The sequence below is a fragment of the Heptranchias perlo genome, chromosome 34, assembly GCF_035084215.1.
Source record: "Heptranchias perlo isolate sHepPer1 chromosome 34, sHepPer1.hap1, whole genome shotgun sequence".
Lineage (NCBI taxonomy): Eukaryota > Metazoa > Chordata > Chondrichthyes > Hexanchiformes > Hexanchidae > Heptranchias > Heptranchias perlo.
Genome location: NC_090358.1, coordinates 29,626,814 through 29,651,642, shown reverse-complemented (window position 1 = coordinate 29,651,642; position 24,829 = coordinate 29,626,814). Strand labels below are relative to the sequence as shown.

At 50.1% G+C, this 24,829-nt stretch overlaps 1 protein-coding gene across 1 annotated transcript in view; it reads right to left on the bottom strand.

Annotated features, from left to right (window-relative positions):
• lrrk1 (leucine-rich repeat kinase 1) overlaps positions 1–24,264 on the bottom strand; it is a 479,049-nt gene extending 454,785 nt beyond the window's left edge. Inside the window, exons 1-2 of the mRNA XM_067971653.1 lie at positions 24,175–24,264; positions 10,906–11,075 (exon numbers count right to left, since the gene is read on the bottom strand). Of these exons, the coding sequence (XP_067827754.1) occupies positions 10,906–10,957 (52 nt within the window). The 5' untranslated portion in view covers positions 10,958–11,075; positions 24,175–24,264. The remainder of the gene's footprint in view (positions 1–10,905; positions 11,076–24,174) is intronic.
• Between the last annotated feature and the right edge of the window lie 565 nt (positions 24,265–24,829).

Sequence of the window (24,829 nt, the reverse complement as noted above, 5' to 3'; positions counted from 1 at the left end):
TAACACACGGGTGAGAGAATGTAACGGACCGGGTGTGAGAATATAACGGACCGGGTGTGAGAATATAACACACCGGGTGTGAGAATTTAACGCACGGAGTGTGAGAATATAAAACACCGGGTGTGAGAATGTAACACAATGGGTGTGAGAATATAACGCACCGGATGTGAGAATATAACAAAATGGGTGTGAGAATATAATGCACCGGGTGTGAGAATATAACACACGGGTGTGAGAAAGTAACGCACCAGGTGTGAGAATGTAACCCACGGGGTGTGAGAATGTAACACAATGGGTGTGAGAATATAACACACGGGTGAGAGAATGTAACGGACCGGGTGTGAGAATATAACGGACCGGGTGTGAGAATATAACACACCGGGTGTGAGAATTTAACGCACCGGGTGTGAGAATATAACGCACCGGGTGTGAGAATATAACACACGGGTGTGAGAAAGTAACGCACCGGGTGTGAGAATGTAACCCACGGGGTGTGAGAATGTAACACAATGGGTGTGAGAATATAACACACGGGTGAGAGAATGTAACGGACCGTGTGTGAGAATATAACGGACCGGGTGTGAGAATATAACACACCGGGTGTGAGAATTTAACGCACCGGGTGTGAGAATATAACGGACCGGGTGTGAGAATATAACGCACCGGGTGTGAGAATTTAACGCACCGGGTGTGAGAATATAACGGACCGGGTGTGAGAATATAACGCATGGGTGTGAGAATGTAACACACCGGGTGTGAGAAAGTAACACACCAGGTGTGAGAATACAACGCACCGGGTGTGAGAATATAACGGACCGGGTGTGAGAATAAATTGCACAGGGTGTGAGAACGTAACGCATCGGGTGTGAGCAGGTAACGCACCGGGTGTGAGAATATAACGCACCGGTTGTGAGAATATAACGCATCGGGTGTGAGAATATAAAACACCGGGTGTGAGTATATAACGCATCGGGTGAAAGAATATAACACAATGGCTGTGAGAATATAACACACCGGGTGTGAGAATATAACACACCAGGTGTGAGAATATAACCCACCGGGTGTGAGAATGTAACGCACCGGGTGTGAGCAGGTAACGCACCGGGTGTGAGAATATAACACACCGGGTGTGAGAATATAATGCACCGGGTGTGAGAACGTTACACACCGGGTGTGAGAATATAACAAACCGGGTGTGAGAATATAACGGACCGGGTGTGAGAATATAACACACCGGGTGTGAGAATATAACGGACCGGGTGTGAGAATATAACGGACCGGGTGTGAGAATATAACACACCGGGTGTGAGAATATAACGCACCGGATGTGAGAATATAACGGACCGGGTGTGAGAATATAACACACCGGGTGTGAGAAAATAACGCACCGGGTGTGAGAATGTAACGGACCAGGTGTGAGAATATAACACACCGGGTGTGAGAATGTAACGGACCGGGTGTGAGAATATAACACACCGGGTGTGAGGATATAACGCACCGGGTGTGAGAATATAACACACCGGGTGTGAGAGTGTAACGGACCGGGTGTGAGAATATAACGCATCGGGTGTGAGAATATAACACACCGGGTGTGAGAGTGTAACGGACCGGGTGTGAGAATATAACGCATCGGGTGTGAGAATATAACACACCGGGTGTGAGAATGTAACACACCGGGTGTGAGAATATAACGCATCGGGTGTGAGAATGTAACACACCGGGTGTGAGAATGTAACACACCGGGTGTGAGAAAATAACATACCGGATGTGAGAGTGTAACACATCGGGTGTGAGAATATAACACAATGGGTGTGAGAATATAACACACGGGTGAGAGAATGTAACGGACCGGGTGTGAGAATATAACGGACCGGGTGTGAGAATATAACACACCGGGTGTGAGAATATATCAAAATGGGTGTGAGAATATAACGCACCGGGTGTGAGAATATAACACACGGGTGTGAGAAAGTAACGCACCGGGTGTGAGAATGTAACCCACGGGGTGTGAGAATGTAACACAATGGGTGTGAGAATATAACACACGGGTGAGAGAATGTAACGGACCGGGTGTGAGAATATAACGGACCGGGTGTGAGAATATAACACACCGGGTGTGAGAATATATCAAAATGGGTGTGAGAATATAACGCACCGGGTGTCAGAATATAACACACGGGTGTGAGAAAGTAACGCACCGGGTGTGAGAATGTAACCCACGGGGTGTGAGAATGTAACACAATGGGTGTGAGAATATAACACACGGGTGTGAGAAAGTAACGCACCGGGTGTGAGAATGTAACACAATGGGTGTGAGAATATAACACACGGGTGTGAGAATATAACGGACCGGGTGTGAGAATATAACACACCGGGTGTGAGAATTTAACGCACGGAGTGTGAGAACATAAAACACCGGGTGTGAGAATGTAACACAATGGGTGTGAGAATATAACGCACCGGATGTGAGAATATAACAAAATGGGTGTGAGAATATAACGCACCGGGTGTGAGAATATAACACACGGGTGTGAGAAAGTAACGCACCGGGTGTGAGAATGTAACCCACGGGGTGTGAGAATGTAACACAATGGGTGTGAGAATATAACACACGGGTGTGAGAAAGTAACACACCGGGTGTGAGAATGTAACCCACGGGGTGTGAGAATGTAACACAATGGGTGTGAGAATATAACACACGGGTGAGAGAATGTAACGGACCGGGTGTGAGAATATAACGGACCGGGTGTGAGAATATAACACACCGGGTGTGAGAATTTAACGCACCGGGTGTGAGAATATAACGGACCGGGTGTGAGAATATAACGCACCGGGTGTGAGAATATAACACACGGGTGTGAGAAAGTAACGCACCGGGTGTGAGAATATAACCCACGGGGTGTGAGAATTTAACGCACCGGGTGTGAGAATATAACGGACCGGGTGTGAGAATATAACGCACCGGGTGTGAGAATTTAACGCACCGGGTGTGAGAATATAACGGACCGGGTGTGAGAATATAACGCATGGGTGTGAGAATGTAACACACCGGGTGTGAGAAAGTAACACACCAGGTGTGAGAATACAACGCACCGGGTGTGAGAATATAACGGACCGGGTGTGAGAATAAATTGCACCGGGTGTGAGAACGTAACGCATCGGGTGTGAGCAGGTAACGCACCGGGTGTGAGAATATAACGCACCGGTTGTGAGAATATAACGCATCGGGTGTGAGAATATAACACACCGGGTGTGAGAATGTAAAACACCGGGTGTGAGTATATAACGCATCGGGTGAAAGAATATAACACAATGGCTGTGAGAATATAACACACCAGGTGTGAGAATATAACCCACCGGGTGTGAGAATGTAAAACACCGGGTGTGAGTATATAACGCATCGGGTGAAAGAATATAACACACCGGGTGTGAGAATATAACACACCAGGTGTGAGAATATAACCCACCGGGTGTGAGAACGTAACGCACCGGGTGTGAGCAGGTAACGCACCGGGTGTGAGAATATAACACACCGGGTGTGAGAATATAATGCACCGGGTGTGAGAATGTAACACACCGGGTGTGAGAATATAACACACCGGGTGTGAGAATATAACGGACCGGGTGTGAGAATATAACACACCGGGTGTGAGAATATAACGCACCGGGTGTGAGAATATAACGGACCGGGTGTGAGAATATAACACACCGGGTGTGTGAATATAACGCACCGGGTGTGTGAATATAACGCACCGGGTGTGAGAATATAACACACCGGGTGTGAGAAAATAACGCACCGGGTGTGAGAATGTAACGGACCAGGTGTGAGAATATAACACACCGGGTGTGAGAATGTAACGGACCGGGTGTGAGAATACAACACACCGGGTGTGAGGATATAACGCACCGGGTGTGAGAATATAACACACCGGGTGTGAGAATGTAACACACCGGGTGTGAGAATATAACGCATCGGGTGTGAGAATGTAACACACCGGGTGTGAGAATATAACACACCGGGTGTGAGAATGTAACACACCGGGTGTGAGAAAATAACACACCGGATGTGAGAATGTAACACATCGGGTGTGAGAATATAACACAATGTCTGTGAGAATATAACACACCGGGTGTGAGAATAAAACACACCAGGTGTGAGAATATAACACACCGGGTGTGAGAATGTAACACACCGGGTGTGAGAATATAACGCACGGAGTGTGAGAATATAAAACACCGGGTGTGAGAATGTAACACAATGGGTGTGAGAATATAACGCACCGGATGTGAGAATATAACAAAATGGGTGTGAGAATATAACGCACCGGGTGTGAGAATATAACACACGGGTGTGAGAATATAACAAAATGGGTGTGAGAATATAACGCACCGGGTGTGAGAATATAACAAAATGGGTGTGAGAATATAACGCACCGGGTGTGAGAATATAACACACGGGTGTGAGAAAGTAACGCACCGGGTGTGAGAATGTAACACAATGGGTGTGAGAATATAACACACGGGTGAGAGAATGTAACGGACCGGGTGTGAGAATATAACGGACCGGGTGTGAGAATATAACACACCGGGTGTGAGAATTTAACGCACCGGGTGTGAGAATGTAACCCACGGGGTGTGAGAATGTAACACAATGGGTGTGAGAATATAACACACGGGTGAGAGAATGTAACGGACCGGGTGTGAGAATATAACGGACCGGGTGTGAGAATATAACACACCGGGTGTGAGAATTTAACGCACCGGGTGTGAGAATATAACGGACCGGGTGTGAGAATATAACGCACCGGGTGTGAGAATTTAACGCACCGGGTGTGAGAATATAACGGACCGGGTGTGAGAATATAACGCATGGGTGTGAGAATGTAACACACCGGGTGTGAGAAAGTAACACACCAGGTGTGAGAATACAACGCACCGGGTGTGAGAATATAACGGACCGGGTGTGAGAATAAATTGCACCGGGTGTGAGAACGTAACGCACCGGTTGTGAGAATATAACGCATCGGGTGTGAGAATATAACACACCGGGTGTGAGAATGTAAAACACCGGGTGTGAGTATATAACGCATCGGGTGAAAGAATATAACACAATGGCTGTGAGAATATAACACACCGGGTGTGAGAATATAACACACCAGGTGTGAGAATATAACCCACCGGGTGTGAGAATGTAACACACCGGGTGTGAGAATATAACGCACGGAGTGTGAGAATATAACACACCGGGTGTGAGAATGTAACACAATGGGTGTGAGAATGTAACGCACCGGATGTAAGAATATAACAAAATGGGTGTGAGAATATAACGCACCGGGTGTGAGAATATAACACACGGGTGTGAGAAAGTAACGCACCGGGTGTGAGAATGTAACCCACCAGGTGTGAGAATGTAACACAATGGGTGTGAGAATATAACACACGGGTGAGAGAATGTAATGCACCGGGTGTGAGAATATAACGGACCGGGTGTGAGAATATAACACACCGGGTGTGAGAATATAACGGACCGGGTGTGAGAATATAACTCACCGGGTGTGAGAATATAATGCACCGGGTGTGAGAATATAACGCATGGGTGTGAGAATGTAACACACCGGGTGTGAGAAAGTAACACACCGGGTGTGAGAATACAACGCACCGGGTGTGAGAATATAACGCACCGGGTGTGAGAATAGAACGCACCGGGTGTGAGAATATAACGGACCGGGTGTGAGAATATAACTCACCGGGTGTGAGAGTGTAACGCACCGGGTGTGAGAATATAACGCACCGGGTGTGAGAATATAACGCACCGGGTGTGAGAATATAACGGACCGGGTGTGAGAATATAACGCACCAGGTGTGAGAATACAACGCACCGGGTGTGAGAATGTAACGCACCGGGTGTGAGAATATAACGCACCAGGTGTGAGAATACAATGCACCGGGTGTGAGAATGTATCGCACCAGGTGTGAGGATATAACACACCGGGTGTGAGAATGTAACGGACCGGGTGTGAGAATATAACACACCGGGTGTGAGGATATAACGCACCGGGTGTGAGAATATAACACACCGGGTGTGAGAGTGTAACGGACCGGGTGTGAGAATATAACGCATCGGGTGTGAGAATATAACACACCGGGTGTGAGAATATAACACACCGGGTGTGAGAGTGCAACGGACCGGGTGTGAGAATATAACGCATCGGGTGTGAGAATGTAACACACCGGGTGTGAGAATATAACGCATCGGGTGTGAGAATGTAACACACCGGGTGTGAGAATATAACACACGGGTGTGAGAAAGTAACGCACCGGGTGTGAGAATGTAACCCACGGGGTGTGAGAATGTAACACAATGGGTGTGAGCATATAACACACGGGTGAGAGAATGTAACGGACCGGGTGTGAGAATATAACGGACCGGGTGTGAGAATATAACACACCGGGTGTGAGAATTTAACGCACCGGGTGTGAGAATATAACGGACCGGGTGTGAGAATATAACGCACCGGGTGTGAGAATTTAACGCACCGGGTGTGAGAATATAACGGACCGGGTGTGAGAATATAACGCATGGGTGTGAGAATGTAACACACCGGGTGTGAGAAAGTAACACACCAGGTGTGAGAATACAACGCACCGGGTGTGAGAATATAACGGACCGGGTGTGAGAATAAATTGCACCGGGTGTGAGAAAATAACATACCGGATGTGAGAATGTAACACATCGGGTGTGAGAATATAACACAATGGCTGTGAGAATATAACACACCGGGTGTGAGAATAAAACACACCGGGTGTGAGAATGTAACACAATGGGTGTGAGAATATAACACACCAGGTGTGAGAATATAAAACACCGGGTGTGAGAATGTAACACAATGGGTGTGAGAATATAACGCACCGGATGTGAGAATATAATAAAATGGGTGTGAGAATATAACGCACCGGGTGTGAGAATGTAACACACGGGTGTGAGAAAGTAACGCACCGGGTGTGAGAATGTAACCCACGGGGTGTGAGAATGTAACACAATGGGTGTGAGAATATAACACACCAGGTGTGAGAATATAAAACACCGGGTGTGAGAATGTAACACAATGGGTGTGAGAATATAACGCACCGGATGTGAGAATATAACAAAATGGGTGTGAGAATATAACGCACCGGGTGTGAGAATGTAACACACGGGTGTGAGAAAGTAACGCACCGGGTGTGAGAATGTAACCCACGGGGTGTGAGAATGTAACACAATGGGTGTGAGAATATAACACACGGGTGAGAGAATGTAACGGACCGGGTGTGAGAATATAACGGACCGGGTGTGAGAATATAACACACCGGGTGTGAGAACTTAACGCACCGGGTGTGAGAATATAACGGACCGGGTGTGAGAATATAACGCACCGGGTGTGAGAATTTAACGCACCGGGTGTGAGAATATAACGGACCGGGTGTGAGAATATAACGCACCGGGTGTGAGAATTTAACGCACCGGGTGTGAGAATATAACGGACCGGGTGTGAGAATATAACGCATGGGTGTGAGAATGTAACACACCGGGTGTGAGAAAGTAACACACCAGGTGTGAGAATACAACGCACCGGGTGTGAGAATATAACGGACCGGGTGTGAGAATATAACTTACCGGGCGTGAAAATATAACGGACCGGGTGTCAGAATGTAACGCACCGGGTGTGAGAATATAACGCACTGGGTGTGAGAATGTAACGCACCGGGTGTGAGAATATAACGCACCGGGTGTGAGAATATAACGGACCGGGTGTGAGAATGTATCGCACCAGGTGTGAGGATATAACACACCGGGTGTGAGAATATAACGCACCGGGTGTGAGAATATAACACACCGGGTGTGAGAATGTAACGGACCGGGTGTGAGAATATAACACAATGGCTGTGAGAATATAACACACCAGGTGTGAGAATATAACACACCAGGTGTGAGAATATAACCCACCGGGTGTGAGAATGTAACACACCGGGTGTGAGAATATAACGCACGGAGTGTGAGAATATAACACACCGGGTGTGAGAATGTAACACAATGGGTGTGAGAATGTAACGCACCGGATGTAAGAATATAACAAAATGGGTGTGAGAATATAACGCACCGGGTGTGAGAATATAACACACGGGTGTGAGAAAGTAACGCACCGGGTGTGAGAATGTAACCCACCAGGTGTGAGAATGTAACACAATGGGTGTGAGAATATAACACACGGGTGAGAGAATGTAACGCACCGGGTGTGAGAATATAACGGACTGGGTGTGAGAATATAACACACCGGGTGTGAGAATATAACGGACCGGGTGTGAGAATATAACTCACCGGGTGTGAGAATATAATGCACCGGGTGTGAGAATATAACGCATGGGTGTGAGAATGTAACACACCGGGTGTGAGAAAGTAACACACCGGGTGTGAGAATACAACGCACCGGGTGTGAGAATATAACGCACCGGGTGTGAGAATAGAACGCACCGGGTGTGAGAATATAACGGACCGGGTGTGAGAATATAACTCACCGGGTGTGAGAGTGTAACGCACCGGGTGTGAGAATATAACGCACCGGGTGTGAGAATATAATGCACCGGGTGTGAGAATATAACGGACCGGGTGTGAGAATGTAACGCACCGGGTGTGAGAATATAACGGACCGGGTGTGAGAATATAACACACCGGGTGTGAGAATATAATGCACGGGGTGTGAGAATGTAACGCACCGGGTGTGAGAATATAACGCACGGGGTGCGAGAGTGTAACGCACTGGGGTCTGAGAATATAATGGACCGGGTGTGAGAATAGAACGGACCGGGTGTGAGAATATAACGGACCGGGTGTGAGAATATAACCCACCGGGTGTGAGAATATAACGCACCGGGTGTGAGAATATAACCCACCGGGTGTGAGAATGTATCGCACCAGGTGTGAGGATATAACACACCGGGTGTGAGAATTAAACGGACCGGGTGTGAGAATATAACCCACCGGGTGTGAGAATGTAACGCACCAGGTGTGAGAATATAACGCACCGGGTGTGAGAATATAACGCACCGGGTGTGAGAGTGTAACGCACCGGGTGTGAGAATACAACGCACCGGGTGTGAGAATGTAACGCACCGGGTGTGAGAATATAACGCACCGGGTGTGAGAATGTAACGGACCAGGTGTGAGAATATAACGCACCGGGTGTGAGAATGTAACGGACCGGGTGTGAGAATATAACGCACCGGGTGTGAGAATATAACAAAATGGGTGTGAGTCTATAACCCACCGGGTGTGAGAATGTAACACAATGAGTGTGAGAATATAACGCACCGGGTGTAAGAAGATAACACAATGGGTGTGAGAATATAACGCACCGGGTGTGAGAATATAACACACGGGTGTGAGAAAGTAACGCACCGGGTGTGAGAATGTAACGCACCGGGTGTGAGAATGTAACCCACTGGGTGTGAGAATATAACACACGGGTGTGTCAAAGTAACACAATGGGTGTGAGAATATAACGCACCGGGTGTGAGAATGTAATACAATGGGTGTGAGAAAGTAACACAATGGGTGTGAGAATATAATACACTGGGTGTGAGAATATCACGCACCGGGTGTGAGAATATAACACACGGGTGTGAGAAAGTAACACAATGGGTGTGAGAATATAACGCACCGGGTGTGAGAATGTTACACAATGGGTGTGAGAATATAACGCACCAGGTGTGAGAATGTAACACAATGGGTGTGAGAATATAACACACGGGTGTGAGAATATAACACAATGGGTGTGAGAATATAACGCACTGGGTGTGAGAATATAAGGCAACGGGTGTGAGAATATAACACACCGGGTGTGAGCATGTAACACACGGTTGTGAGAATGTAACACACCGGGTGTGAGCATGTAACACACGGGTGTGAGAATATAACGCACCGGGTGTGAGAATATAACGCACCGAGTGTGTGAACATAACCCACCGGGTGTGAGAATATAACCCACCGGGTGTGAGAATATAACACAATGGGTGTGAGAATGTCACGCACCGGGTGTGAGAATATAACACAATGGGTGTGAGAATATAACACAATGGGTGTGAGAATGTAATGCACCGGGTGTGAGAGTATAACACAATGGGTGTGAGAATATAACGCACCGGGTGTGAGAATGTAACGCACCGGGTGTGAGACTGTGACACAATGGGTGTGGGAACATAACGCACCGGGTGTGAGAATGTAACGCACCGGGTGTGAGAATATAACGCACCAGGTGTGAGAATATAACACACCACGTGTGGGAATGTAACGCACCGGGTGTGAGCATGTAACACACCGTGTGTGAGAATATAACGCACCAGGTGTGAGAATGTAACGCACCAGGTGTGAGAATATTACACACCGGGTGTGAGAATATAACACACCACGTGTGGGAATTTAACGCACCGGGTGTGAGCATGTAACACACCGTGTGTGAGAATATAACGCACCGGGTGTGAGAATATAACACAATGGGTGTGAGAATGTAACACACCGGGTGTGAGAAGGTAACACACTGACTCGGTTTCGGGTCAAATAGGAGGCTGAGGTCGTGAACAGTCTGGTTCAGCCTGAGACAGTGGCCGGGGAGAGGGATAGAATCGATGGCGAGGGGAATGGGGTTGATGGCGGGGGGAATGGGGTTGATGACGGGGGGAATGGGGTTGATGGCGGGGGGAATGGGGTTGATGACGAGGACTGAAGACAATGATTGTGAAGCTGCAAAATAATAGCAGGTGGAACTTTTCTCCCACTACTGATAGTTTCTGATAATAATACCAATAATCTATGAACAGTCATTTTATTAAATGCCGACACATGTTGTACATATTCAAGTATTTCCACTTTACCTGTTTCCATGTTGTCTTCATCAGTGTCTTCATGGCTGACATCCCAGTACATCTCAGCAGTGGCAGCTTTACCCACTTCAGAAGTGAAATCAGCCTCAGGGAACTGTTTGCTCAGCTCATCGCACAGGGTCGGACTTTCTCAGACAGAGTCTTCAGCAACAAACTGCTCCCTGTTGAAAATTCAAATGTTAATCAGTTACATTGTACTCGGTTTGTCGGTACTATTTCTCCCCGGGGAATTGTTGCACCCACCCAGTGTCTGGTTACAATGCCGTGCTAACAGCCTCATATAGTGTTAGCTGAGTCATAACAACTTCACCAGTCTGGGCCAGAATCCAAGGGCTGGATTTTCTGCTCATTGTTACTCAAACACTGGAGTGAACATGTTCAAAATGCTCGTGTTAAAATAACCCAGTCGAAAGATCGAGTTAAGTGTGAAAGGTAAATCTTAACTTAAACTTACGATGTGCCCACTTTAACTAAGATGAAGTATAAGCAGCTGCCTTGAATGAGGAATGAGATCAAACACCAACTTGCTTCCTATTTTCAAGCTTCTGCTTTTTGATTTGTGGTTTGTAACTGTGAGTCGGAACTGAATTCCTTCCAATACTTGTCAGGATGTTTCAGTTAAAGGGACAGGTTGTTGATGATAAAAAGAATGTTTGATCTGATGCATGGATCATTCCCGTTACACTGACTTCTCCTGTAAGTGACACACTGACACAAGGAAAGGATGGGATCACCTCAGGGCTCACCCAGATAGGGCAATAACTGGCCGAGCCATACAGCCCATCAGGGCCACAAGTTGGTCCAAGGGTCTGTGCCAGGGTGATGACAGGGATGCTGCAATTGGCTTCGAGACCCCTGGGGAGAATGAGTGTCACTTGGAGGAAGCACTGAGGGTAGCAAGGGCACAGAATGTACTCTGGGTGGGGGTCTTCAATGTCCATCACCAAGAGTAGCTCAGTAGCACCACTACTGACCGAGCTGGCCGAGTCCTGAAGGACAGAGCTGCCAGACTGGGCCTGCGGCAGGTGGTGAGCGAACCAACACGAGGGAAAAACTTACTTGACCTCGTCCTCACCAATCTACCTGTCGCAAATGCATCTATCCATGACAGTATTGGTAGGGGTGGCCACCGCACAGTCCTCGTGGAGACGAAGTCCCGTCTTCGCATTGAGGACACCATCCAACGTGTTGTGTGGCACTACCACCATGCTAAATGGGATAGATTCAGAACAGATCTAGCAGCTCAAAACTGGGCATCCATGAGGCTCTGTGGGCCATCAGCAGCATTAGAATTGTATTCCAGCACAATCTGTAACCTCATGACCCGACATATTCCTCACTCTACCATTACCAACAAGCCAAGGGATCAACCCTGGTTCAATGAGGAGTGTAGAAGAGCATGCCAGGAGCAGCACCAGGCGTACCGAAAAATGAGGTGCCAAACTGGTGAAGCTACAACTCAGGACTACATGCATGCTAAACAGCGGAAGCAACATGCTATAGACAGAGCTAAGCAATCCCACAAACAACGGATCAGATCAAAGCTCTGCAGTCCTGCCACATCCAGTTGTAAATGGTGGTGGACAATTAAACAACTAACAGGAGGAGGAGACTCCGTGAACATCCCCATCCTCAATGAAGGCGGAGTCCAGCACATGAGTGCAAAAGACAAGGCTGAAGCGTTTGCAACCATCTTCAGCCAGAAGTGCCGAGTGGATAATCTATCCCGGCCTCCTCCCGATATCCCCACCATCACAGAAGCCGGTCCACAGCCAATTCGATTTACTCCACGTGATATCAAGAAACGGCTGAGTGCACTGGATACAGCAAAGGCTATGGGCCCCGATAACATCCCAGCTGTAGTGCTGAAGACTTGTGCTCCAGAACTAGCCACGCCTCCAGCCAAGCTGTTCCAGTGCAGCTACAACACTGGCATCTACCCGACAATGTGGAAAATTGCCCAGGTATGTCCTGTCCACAAAAAGCAGGACAAATCCAATCCGGCCAATTACCACCCCATCAGTCTACTCTCAATCATCAGCAAAGTGATGGAAGGTGTCATCGACAGTGCTATCAAGCGGCACTTACTCACCAATAACCTGCTCACCGATGCTCAGTTTGGGTTCCACCAGGACCACTCGGCTCCAGACCTCATTACAGCCTTGGTCCAAACATGGACAAAAGAGCTGAATTCCAGAGGTGAGGTGAGGTGACTGCCCTTGACATCAAGGCAGCATTTGACCGAGTGTGGCACCAAGGAGCCCGAGTAAAATTGAAGTCAATGGGAATCAGGGGGAAAACTCTCCAGTGGCTGGAGTCATACCTAGCACAGAGGAAGATGGTAGTGGTTGTTGGAGGCCAATCATCTCAGCCCCAGGACATTGCTGCAGGAGTTCCTCAGGGCAGTGTCCTAGGCCCAACCATCTTCAGCTGCTTCATCAATGACCTTCCCTCCATCATAAGGGCAGAAATGGGGATGTTCGCTGATGATTGCACAGTGTTCAGTTCCACTCGCAACCCCTCAAATAATGAAGCAGTCCGTGCCCGCATGAAGCAAGACCTGAACAACATCCAGGCTTGGGCTGATAAGTGGCAAGTAACATTCGCACCAGACAAGTGCCAGGCAATGACCATCCCCAACAAGAGAGAGCCTAACCACCTCCCCTTGACATTCAACGGCATTACCATCGCCGAATCCCCCACCATCAACATTCTGGGGGTCACCATTGACCAGAAACTTAACTGGACCAGCCACATAAACACAGTGGCTACAAAAGCAGGTCAGAGGCTGGGTATTCTGCGGCGAGTGACTCACCTCCTGACTCCCCAAAGCCTTTCCACCATCTACAAGGCACAAGTCAGAAATGTGATGGAATACTCTCCACTTGCCTGGATGAGTGCAGCTCCAACAACATTCAAGAAGCTCGAATCCATCCAGGACAAAGCAGCCTGCTTGATTGGCACCTCATCCACCACCCTAAACATTCACTCCCTTCACCACCGGCGCACTGTGGCTGCAGTGTGTACCATCCACAGGATGCACTGCAGCAACTCGCCAAGGCTTCTTCGACAGCACCTCTCAAACCCGCGACCTCTACCACCTAGAAGGTCAAGGGCAGCAGGCACATGGGAACAACACCATCTGCACGTTCCCCTCCAAGTCACACACCATCCCAACTTGGAAATTTATTGGCCGACCTTCATCGTCGCTGGGTCAAAATCCTGGAACTCCCTTCCTAACAGCACTGTGGGAGAACCGTCACCACACGGACTGCAGCGGTTCAAGAAGGCGGCTCACCACCACCTTCTCAAGGGCAATTAGGGATGGGCAATAAATGCCGGCCTCGCCAGCGACGCCCACATCCCATGAACGAATAAAAATAAATAATCGACCGCTGTTCCCACTCTATCTGGGGCCTCTGTTGGATGTGTGTGTGAGTGAGTAGAGGTTTCGGTTGAAGTGTGCAGCATCTGTGGGTGAATAGCCTGTTGATGATCACTGTCATTGCTCGCACAAAGAACGAGCCATTTGGTGAGGTATAGGAGGGTGACTGTACCCCAGGGAAGAGTCAAAAGGGCGGAAGGGAAGTCTTAAATGTGACAGCCCAGGACGGGTGTCACAGGAGTTTCTCTTCTCCCGGAACTGGATATTTTTCTGTCAAAGAAATATTGATTCGCTTTTACAATATAGGATATAGACAGGCTGGTGGAAAGGACGGACAGGTGGCAGATGAAATTTAATGCAGAAAAATGCAAAGTGATACATTTCGGTAGGAAGAACGAGGAGAGGCAATATGGACTAGAGGGCACAACTCTAAAAGGGGTACAGGAACAGAGAGATCTGAGGGTATATGTGCACAAATCGTTGAAGGTGGCAGGGCAGGTTGAGAAAGTGGTTAAAAAAGCATACGGGATCCTAGGCTTTATAAATAGAGGCATAGAGTACAAAAGTATGGAATTTATGACGAGCCTTTATAAAACACTGGTTTGGCCACAACTGGAGTATTGTGTCCAGTTCTGGGCACCGCACTTTAGGAAGGATGTGAAGGCCTTAGAGAGGGTGCAGAAAAGATTTACTAGAATGATTCCAGGGATGAGGGACTTTAGTTATGTGGATAGACTGGAGAAGCTGGGGTTGTTCTCCTTGGAACAGAGATGGTTGCGAGGAGATTTGATAGAGGTATTCAAAATCAGGAAGGGTCGAGTCAGGGTAGGTATATCAATGACTTGGATGAAGGAACAGAGTGCATTGTGGCCAGATTTGCTGATGATACAAAGATAGGTGGAAAAGCAAGTTGCAATGAGGACACAAAGGCCCCGATATTACCAGGGAGGCGGGTTGACAGCGGGGGGGGCGACTGGGCGCGTGGGTAACCCGCCCAGTAAAATCTGTCCTTTCCCACCCGATCGCGGGTAAATTGAAGCCGCTTAACGTGGCTTCTGGGTTTCCCGTCGGAAAACTGCGCAGCGGGCGGACTGCGCACCCGCATCACAGGCTGTCAGCTGGAGGAGCCCTATTTAAAGGGGCAGTCCTCCAATGACTGATCCTGCAGCAAACACCCACACAGCACCATGGAGCAGCCCAGGGGAAAGGCTGCTCCCAGGTTTAATGATGCCTCACTCCAGGTCTTACTGGATGGGGTGAGGAGGAGGAGGGATATTTTCTACCCGGCCGACGGGAGGAAGTGCCCTGCCTCTGCCACCAAGAAGGCCTGGCTCGAGGTGGCAGAGGAGGTCACCAGCAGCAGCAACATCTCCCGCACCTGGATCCAGTGCAGGGAGCGCTTCAATGACCTAACTAGGTCGGCCAAAGTGAGTACACTTACTCATTCCCAAACACTCCGTCTTCCACATCATCGCCCCCACCCCACAACTCCTTCTGCACTTCCAACACTACTCTATCACATCACTCCTCACACCCACTCAAAGCTCATCCTCATCTTACCTGCACTTACTCACCTCGCCAGTACTCATCCCACCACTACCACTCAACCCAATCCTCATACAATCTCATGACTCTGTCTCATACTCACCCTCTGATGCATCTCTTTCACGGTCAGCCTCACCCAAACCAATGCATTCAGCGGTTGGCCACGTCACCATCCCTCCCTCACGCCTCTCTACTTTCTCCCCTTATAGGAGAGAGCCCAGAATGCACGGGAGAGGGCGAGGACCGGAGGGGGGGCCGCAACATCAGGTCGTCCTCACGGACGTGGAGCAGGAGGCTCATGAAGTGAGCCGCACCCTCGAGTGCCTGTCCATCGGGGACGCCGAGACTGCCACCCGACAAACAGCTGGTGACAGAACTTTAACATTCAGCACTCACAATAGCAAATGATATTAACATGCCTTGCCATCTTCAGCACCTCAACATCTGTGATCATGCTTAATATTGCCTTCTGTTCTCTTACAGGGCCTTCAGCGACCGCTGTGACGGCGGAGGGTGATTCCTCACAGGACCTGCCAGCCTCTGAGGGGCACCGTCACATCTGAGCGAGCCATCCACCAGCGCAGATACACAAACCTCGGTGGGTCCCCGTCCTCACTTAGTTGGGGTCGCACATGGTGAGTCACCACACACATGTGAGCACGAGCAGACACTGGTGGCAGGGGCAGCTGTGGAGAGTCCGCCTCGGTGGGACCACTCTTCTCCAGGCTCTGCTCAGCTGGACACAGATGCTGAACCCTGGGGGCCCATCCTTTAAAAGGAGAATGATCGAGGGGCAGCAGCACATTTGCGAGGTGCTGGAACAGGTGCCACGCGCACTCTCCACAATCGGGCAGAGGATGGAGGAGTCCAACTCCTGCATGAGTGGAATGGTGGCACAGGTACAGGAGGGAATCTCTGAGATACTGTCACAGGGACATGAGGGCATCTCTGAGATAGTGTCGCGGGTAAGTACAGGAATGTCTGCGATGGAAGGAAGGCTAGCCTCCATCGAGCTTCAAGCACGGCTCAACAATGAGTCCATTGAGGCCCTGACAACGGCCCTTCGGACTCAGGGTAAACAGGCAGGCAGATAAACTAGCACTGGCCTTACAAGGCTTCACACATGTCCTCCAAACTGTCGTCCAGCAGGATGGTGGGAGTGATGTGGGCCTGGGCCAGGAGAGGGATGATGGCGAAAGGGGACATGGAAGTGGGGACGCCACTCAAAGCGCTCCCACATCTCACCCGTTGCCCCCCTCTCAACCAGTACCCACAATGCTGCCTCCTCTCCAGGTGGCCGAGTCTGCCCCTGCACAGGTGCAGGTGGAGCAGTCTTTGGAGGGGCCCTCACGGGCACCGAAACCCAGAGGACGTAGGCCCAAAGCATCTAATCGGTCAGGGCATGAACAAGAGCAACCTGCCACTACCTCTGCTGCAGCCACAGGGGAAGCACCATGTAGGAGTAGTCGGAAGCATAAGGCAAAGGTTTTGTGAGCACAAAGGGGATGCACAAGGGTGTTTGACGGTTTGTCATGTTTTTTATTTATATTTGATTTTTGTTCAACTCACATTAAATATTATATTGTCACCACTACTACCACGTCTTGTCCATTCTTGACTGGCTTCTGTAATAAGGCCCTTTCATGAGGTTAACCATGAACACCCACACTTGATGCCACCCATTGGGTCACCCTGCAGTGGGTGTATGTGTATGACTGTTTTGTGCAGGGGAGGGGGCTGGTGTGGCCGCTGCTCTGTCCAGGTGGTGAGGACTGGACTCTTCACACTGTCTGATGTTAGGAGAACCGTTCACATATCAGTGACTCCCTGGCCTCACGAGCAGCCAGGTGAGCCACTGTTCTGCCCATGGGTTGCTCCTCCTCCTCCTTGTCCTCCTCCTCAATAATGGTGGCAGATGTGGATGGGGCCTCCTCCAGCGCCACCCCTCTCTGTTGTGTCATGTTGTGCAGGGCACAGCAGACGACTATAATGCGTCCCACTCTGTCTGGTGCGTATTGAAGCGCTCCCCCAGAACGATCAAGGCACCTGAAGCGCATCTTGAGCAGCCCTATAACATGCTTGATTGTAGACCTGGTAGCGATGTGGCTGTAGTTATATCGACGCTGTTGCTCGGTGGTGAGGTTCCTCAGAGGTGTCATGAGCCACGTGTGCAGGGGGTGTCCCTTGTCCCTGAGGAGCCAGCCCTTGCGGGTGTTCGGTGCGTGGAGGGGGGCGGGATGTTGGTCTCCCGGAGGATGAAGGAATCATGGCAGCTGCCAGGGTATCTGGTGCACACGTGAAGGAATCTCTTGCTGTGGTCACAAACGAGCTGAGTGTTGATGGAGTGATAGCCCTTCCTGTTGATGAACAGTCCTGGCTCGTGTGGAGGTGCTCTGATTGCTATATGGGTGCAATCGATTACACCCTGCACCCATGGCAAGCCAAAACACAGCGTGGAATCCCACTGCCCTCTGTGTCTGGCTGAGGTCGTCCATGGGGAAGTTGATATGGAGCGAGGCCCTGCGAAACAAGCCGTCGGTGACCTGCCTTATGCACTTGTGCGCAGATGACTGAGAGACCCCGGTGATGTCCCTGATGGCATCCTGGAACGATCTGGAGGCGACGAAGTTGAGGGCAGTGGTGACTTTGACAGCGACAGGTGAGGAGATGCTGCTCAGGCCAGCCTGGAGCAGCTCGGCATGAAGGAGGCTGCAGATGTCCACGACTACCTGGCGACTGACTCTGAGCCTCTGTATGCACTGCTCCTCAGAGAGGTCCAGGAAGCTGAGCCTCGGTCTGTAGACCCTGTGGCGAGGGTAGTGCCTCCTGCGATGTCGCTCTCTCTGTTGTTGCCCTTCCTGCTGTTGTGCAGGTGCCTGTGGTGCAGCACTGTGTTGTGGAGCTCCACGTGGCGGAGGTGGACAGCATGCCTGGTGATGTTCCTCGTCCTCGGATGAAGTGATGAATGCAGCTATGGCACCCCCCCGATCCTGACTGTGTGAGTTTGAGGGGGTCCGCAAAATAGGTAAAAGTGTTTTCACAGCAGAGTTTAGGGTGTAAATTAATAATTTTGAGTGGAAAGACAAAGGTGTTGCAGCCAAACCTTTGTCTGAAGTGAGAGTGCCCTGCTGCAATAAATGAGGTTTTCCCCCACCTGTCAAATAATCCTTTGCATCTCCCACTGGCTGCTGACTGAAACACATCTGCTCCAACAGGGAGTGTTTCCCACAGCACGGGAAACACGCTGAGGATCCTTCAAAATTGCACCCCTGCCAAAATCTCCAGTCAATGAGGTCTGTCAAGTACCTCAACTACCTAAATCAGTATCAAAATGAACATCTCGCCAGCGTTAATTGCCGGTGGGAGTCCCGCATGTGGGAGCTGCGCGCACCCGAACACGTCATTGGGGAACATGGAAGTGAGTGGGTTGGAGCCACTCCAGGATTCCGCCATTTTCGGAGCCCCCCCCCCAATGCACCCGCTCGGCCATCCGAAAATCGGCCCCAACGTGTCTGCAAAGGGATATTATCAGGTTAAGCGAATGGGCAAAAATTTGGCAGATGGAATATAATGTGGGAAAATGTGAGGTCGTCCACTTTGGGAGGAAAAATAAAAAAGCAAAATATTATTTGAATGGAGAAATACTACAAAATGCTGCAGTACAGAGGGATCTGGGTGTCCTCATACATGAAACACAAAAAGTCAACACGCAGGTGCAGCAGGTAATCCGGAAGGCAAATGGAATATTGGCCTTTATTTCTAGGGGGATGGAGTATAAAAGCAGGGAAGTCATGCTCCAACTGTACAGGGTGCTGGTGAGACCACACCTGGAGTACTGCGTACAGTTCTGGTGCCCTTATTTAAGGAAGGACATACTTGCATTGGAGGCAGTTCAGAGAAGGTTCACTAGGTTGATTCCGGGTATGGAACGGTTGTCTTATGAGGAAAGATTGAACAGGTTGGGTCGATACTAGGGGGCATAGTCTCAGAATAAGGGGTCGCCCGTTTAAGACGGAAATGAGGAGGAATTTCTTCTCCCAGAGGGTCGTGAATCTTTGGAATTCTTTACCCCAAAAAGCTGTGGAGGCTGAGTCATTGAATACATTCAAGGCTGAGTGCGACAAATTTTTGATCAGCAAGGGAGTCAAAGGATATGGGGAAAAGGGCGGGAAAGTGGAGTTGAGGTAAAAATCAGATCAGACATGATCTCATTGAATGGCGGAGCAGGCTCGAGGGGCCGAATGGCCTACTCCTGCTCCTATCTCTCATGTTCTTATAGAAACTGTTCCCATTGGTGGAAGGGTCAAGAACCAGAGGACATTGATTTAAGGTGATTGGCAAAAGAACAAAGGTGACATGAGGAAAAACCTTTTTACACTGCGAGTGGTTAGGATCTGGAATGCACTGCCCGAGGGGGTGGTGGAGGCAGATTCAATCATGGCCTTCAAAAGGGAACTGGATAAGTACTTGAAAGGAAAAAATTTGCAGGGCTACGGGGAAAGGGTGGGGGAGTGGGACTAGCTGGGTTACTCTTGCATAGAGCCGGCATGGACTCGATGGGCCGAATGGCCTCCTTCCGTGCTGTAACCTTTCTATGATTCTACAAGTATTCAGTGACAAATCAGATCAGATCAGAACCTGTACAGCAGGTGAAGCAGAGATACTCCAAAGCTGTTTGCGTGGGTTAAATAATTTGTTTTGTGTGTACATACGATCAATACTTTGCAGACGTACATGCTGAACTAGCTCTGAGTGTCGAGGTTAGCTCGACAGGGGAATGGAGGCCGGAGAGCGGGGGGGTGTGGTGGAGACGGGGAGGAGGAGTGATTTTGCCGTTTCTCTGAAGCAGCAGAGCAGCGATCCCCAGACCCTTGCTCTTTAATGTGACCCACAGAGCCATAGACACATGAGGTGCGATGAGAGCAATTAACGGGAATCCCTCACCTCTAAACACACTGGCAGCAGGAGTTGATCGACCTGTAGGATGGGGAGGATTATAAAAAACCTGGGACACAAAGCACAGCAGCTTCCTTACAAGGAACAGGGCGGCTGACTTCCCCACCCCACAGTCACACTCCCCCACCCCACAGTCACACTCCCCCACCCCACAGGCACTCTCCCCCACCCCACAGGCACTCTCCCCCACCCCACAGGCACTCTCCCCCACCCCACAGGCACTCTCCCCCACTCCACAGGCACTCTCCCCCACCCCAGTGTCACTCTCCCCCTCCCCACCGTGTCACTCTCCCCCACCCCACAGGCACTCTCCCCCACCCCAGTGTCACTCTCCGCCACCCCACAGTGTCACACTCCCCCACCCCAGTGTCACTCTCCGCCACCCCACAGTGTCACACTCCCCCACCCCACAGGCACTCTCCCCCACCCCACAGGCACTCTCCCCCACCCCACAGGCACTCTCCCCCACCCCACAGTGTCACTCTCCCCCACCCCACAGTGACACTCTCCCCCACCCCACAGTGTCACTCTCCCCCACCCCACAGTGTCACTCTCCCCCACCCCACAGTCACACTCCCCCACCCCACAGGCACTCTCCCCCACCCCAGTGTCACTCTCCCCCTCCCCACCGTGTCACTCTCCCCCACCCCACAGTGACACTCTCCCCCACCCCACAGTGACACTCTCCCCCACCCCACAGTGTCACTCTCCCCCACCCCACAGTGTCACTCTCCCCCACCCCACAGTGTCACTCTCCCCCACCCCACAGTGTCACTCTCCCCTACCCCACAGTGTCACTCTCCCCCACCCCACAGTGTCACTCTCCCCCACCCCTCAGTCCTGCTCCCCCCTCCCTACAGTCCAGACGTTGCTGTCTCTAACTGATCCAACTGCAAAGAAAATTACAGGAGAGAGGTTAAAACAGAAAAATAACAAAGGACAATGAGAAAGTGAAAATAAAAAAAAATAAGAGAGCAGAGAGGGAAGTGAAGGAGAGAGAGTAAAGTGAAAGAGAAGGCCTGGAGAAGTAAGGAGCAGGAAGACAGGCAGAAATCGAGGAGAGACCGACAGGTGGAACAGGCCCCTCGAGCTCTGCCGGTGGATCAGGTATCAGCGCCCCTCATCACATCCCCCTCCGGAATGTTCCGTTCACTTGTGAACAAGGCCCTTGCCACCGTGACTGTATTGTGGATGATTGCATCGACATTCTGGCTTTGACAGAAACTTGGCTCGTGGGTGATGACACCCTCCCCCTGATTGAAACCTCTCCGCCTGGCCATACCTTGGACCGCCTGACCCGCCCAGACCAGGCAGTGGCAGTGTGTCCCTCATCATCGTCTCATCTTGGTCTCTTCCCCTACTCCTCTGCCTCCTTCGAGCACCTGACCTTATTCCATCCCTCTCACCTCCCCTTTAAAATCTTCATTTCCTATTGCCCACCCAAGCCCCACTCCGAGTTTCTCCCTGAATCTCCTCCCTCCTTTCTTCCTTCAGCCTCTGCACTGAGCCACACCTTATGTTCAGTGATTTCAATTTCAATCTCAACACACATTGCCTTCTCTCCTCTGATTTCACTGCCCTCCTGTCCTCTCTTAACCTCTCCCTTCATATTTACGGCCAACCCCTCCACCTTGCCATCTCCCCTGGCCTCTCTACTCACATGGATCATAGACCAGGCCATCTCCGACCCCTTCCTTGTATCCCTCCATAAGCTGCGCTGAGATATAGAGCACTCAGCGATGGGGAACACCAGGTGCCTTGGTCTAGAACCCTCACCACCCACATCCCCTCCCCCTCCCAACCCCACTTCCTTCCGTGTCCACCCCTGGAAAAAACTCTCCCCCAGGTCACTTACAACGGCACTTTGAAACTCCCAACTGTCCGCCTTTGGCTCTCCATTCACCACGATATTTCTGCAGCTACCAATCTGCTCACTCACTTCCTCACCTCCACTTTAGATAGATTGTCCCCAGTAAAACCTTTCTTCTCTCCCCTTCTTGCCATTCCCCCAGGTACAGCCCCCATCTTCACTCCAAGGGGGCAGACTTGATCCTATCTGGCACAGAACTGGTTTAGTCATTCACCACTTCCTATTTTGCTTGAGTCAGCGTCGAGCACTTCCAGTTAGGATGTTTGATTCGGAGTCCAGGTTGAAAGCTCAATGCCAATGATTGCAGCAAGGAAAGAGTAAAGAGAAGAAATAAATCAGGAAGTAGTGATTAGATGCGGTGGCCAGCTTGGGGGTTAACACCTGAAGGCTGTAGGAGGATAAAAAAGTGAGGACAGTCAGTGCTGCCACAGTGCTGAAGTGATAGGAAGGAATGGGTTAGAGGAGGGGATGATACAATGAGTCTGGATTGAAGCACAGGGAGGAGGAAGACTGCTGGACACAGTATTTGGAGTTTAGAAAGATTAAAAGAGGGCAGCTCGGAGCAGCATTGACTATAGTAATAAAAGGACATGGACAAGGACAGGAAAGGTTTAAAGGCAACTCCCTAATCCCACACTGCCAGATGGGAGCTGCACTTAAAGAGCTAGAACACAAGATTACTGACTCTCCAGCCTGCACCCCCTTCAATGCTTGGATCCCTGAAGGGAGCCTTGGATCAGGGAGCTTACTCTTCACAGCCTCCACAGACACGTCCAGAAAAGTGTGGGCTTTGTGCTGAGTAATTCTAACGATTTAAAGGAGGAGTCATTTACTCAGCCTCCAGATGCTGCGCTGAGATATAGAGCACTCAGCGATGGGGAACACCAGGTGCCTTGGTCCAGAACCCTCACTGTGGCCCCATTCCGTTCTGATTCTGTCTGCTCAGTGTTTCCAGCATTGTCTGGTTTTATTTCAGATTCCCAGCATGGGTTTGCTGTCTGGGTTCTCTGAAACCCTCTGGAATAGGTCCTTCCCTTAAATAACAAACTGTTCGCACAGTAACCAGTGCAATAAATCACTCACAAGAATGTCAAAATGAATTTCCTGGTGCTTGACAGATCTACTAGTGAACATGCAATTTATAAATAGCACTAATTAAGAGTTGCTCAATGCAGATGTCTTGAAGTGTTGTGCAGTGAGCAATCTTTCCAAAACTTTTAACTTCAACCGCTGGGAGACGGCTGAGTGAGTCTGAGACTCCCAGAAACAGTCTGAGGCTCCCAGAAACAGTCTGAGCCAAACTGTCAGCAACCTTTACCCTGACTGGGAACAAGATAAAAAGCCTTTGCAAAACGAAGCCCTGTGCTGGGTGAGAGCTGTCCCAGCCCTGGGATCAGTGGTTTGGGGAGACTGCAGAGCTCGGTCCATGACAGCCAGCTCTGAGTCCAGGCTCCCCGCACTCCCCGGGACTCCAGCCTGACCCGTGCTGGCCGCTCCCCCTCACCTGTAGACTGGACTCCTCCGTGCAATCCGATCCAGAGCCAGAGCTAGAGCCGATCCGGGCCGCTTTAAACAAGCCGATTGCCTCCTGTTTGTGTGTGGAGTCGGAGAGCTGTAGAATGAGGAAGTGATACAGGGGATGTGGGTGGAGACAGGCAGAGAGCACAGAGCAGACTGGGCAGAGCCCATGGACTGGGGCAGTCTATACCTAGAGCCACACAGGCTGGTGGGGGTTACATGACATCTCCTCACGTCCCCCTGATATCCCAACTTTGAAGGACAGTCATTGTTATTATGCAGGAAATCCAGCGGCCAGTGTGCATTCAGGAGAATCCCACAGAGCAGGAATGAAAGATCAGCTGATCTGCTTTAGGTGGTGTTAGTTGAGGGGTAAAGATTGGCCAGGACAACTTCCTGCTCTTCAAATATTGCCATGGGATCGTTTACACTCAGTTTAACTTCTTATCTGAAGGATATTACACAGTGTGCTGAGAGTTCGGTAAGTGTGGGAGTTTGGTGAAGTGGGGGAAGGAGGTGCTGCCTTGCCTTGCTTTTCCTAACTTTTCCTGCAGAGCGGTAGTGGACCTGAGAGTAGAAGACTGAGATTGTGGAATAAAAGCAGCAGCAGACCTGCACCAAGAGACAACTGCTGTGCGACA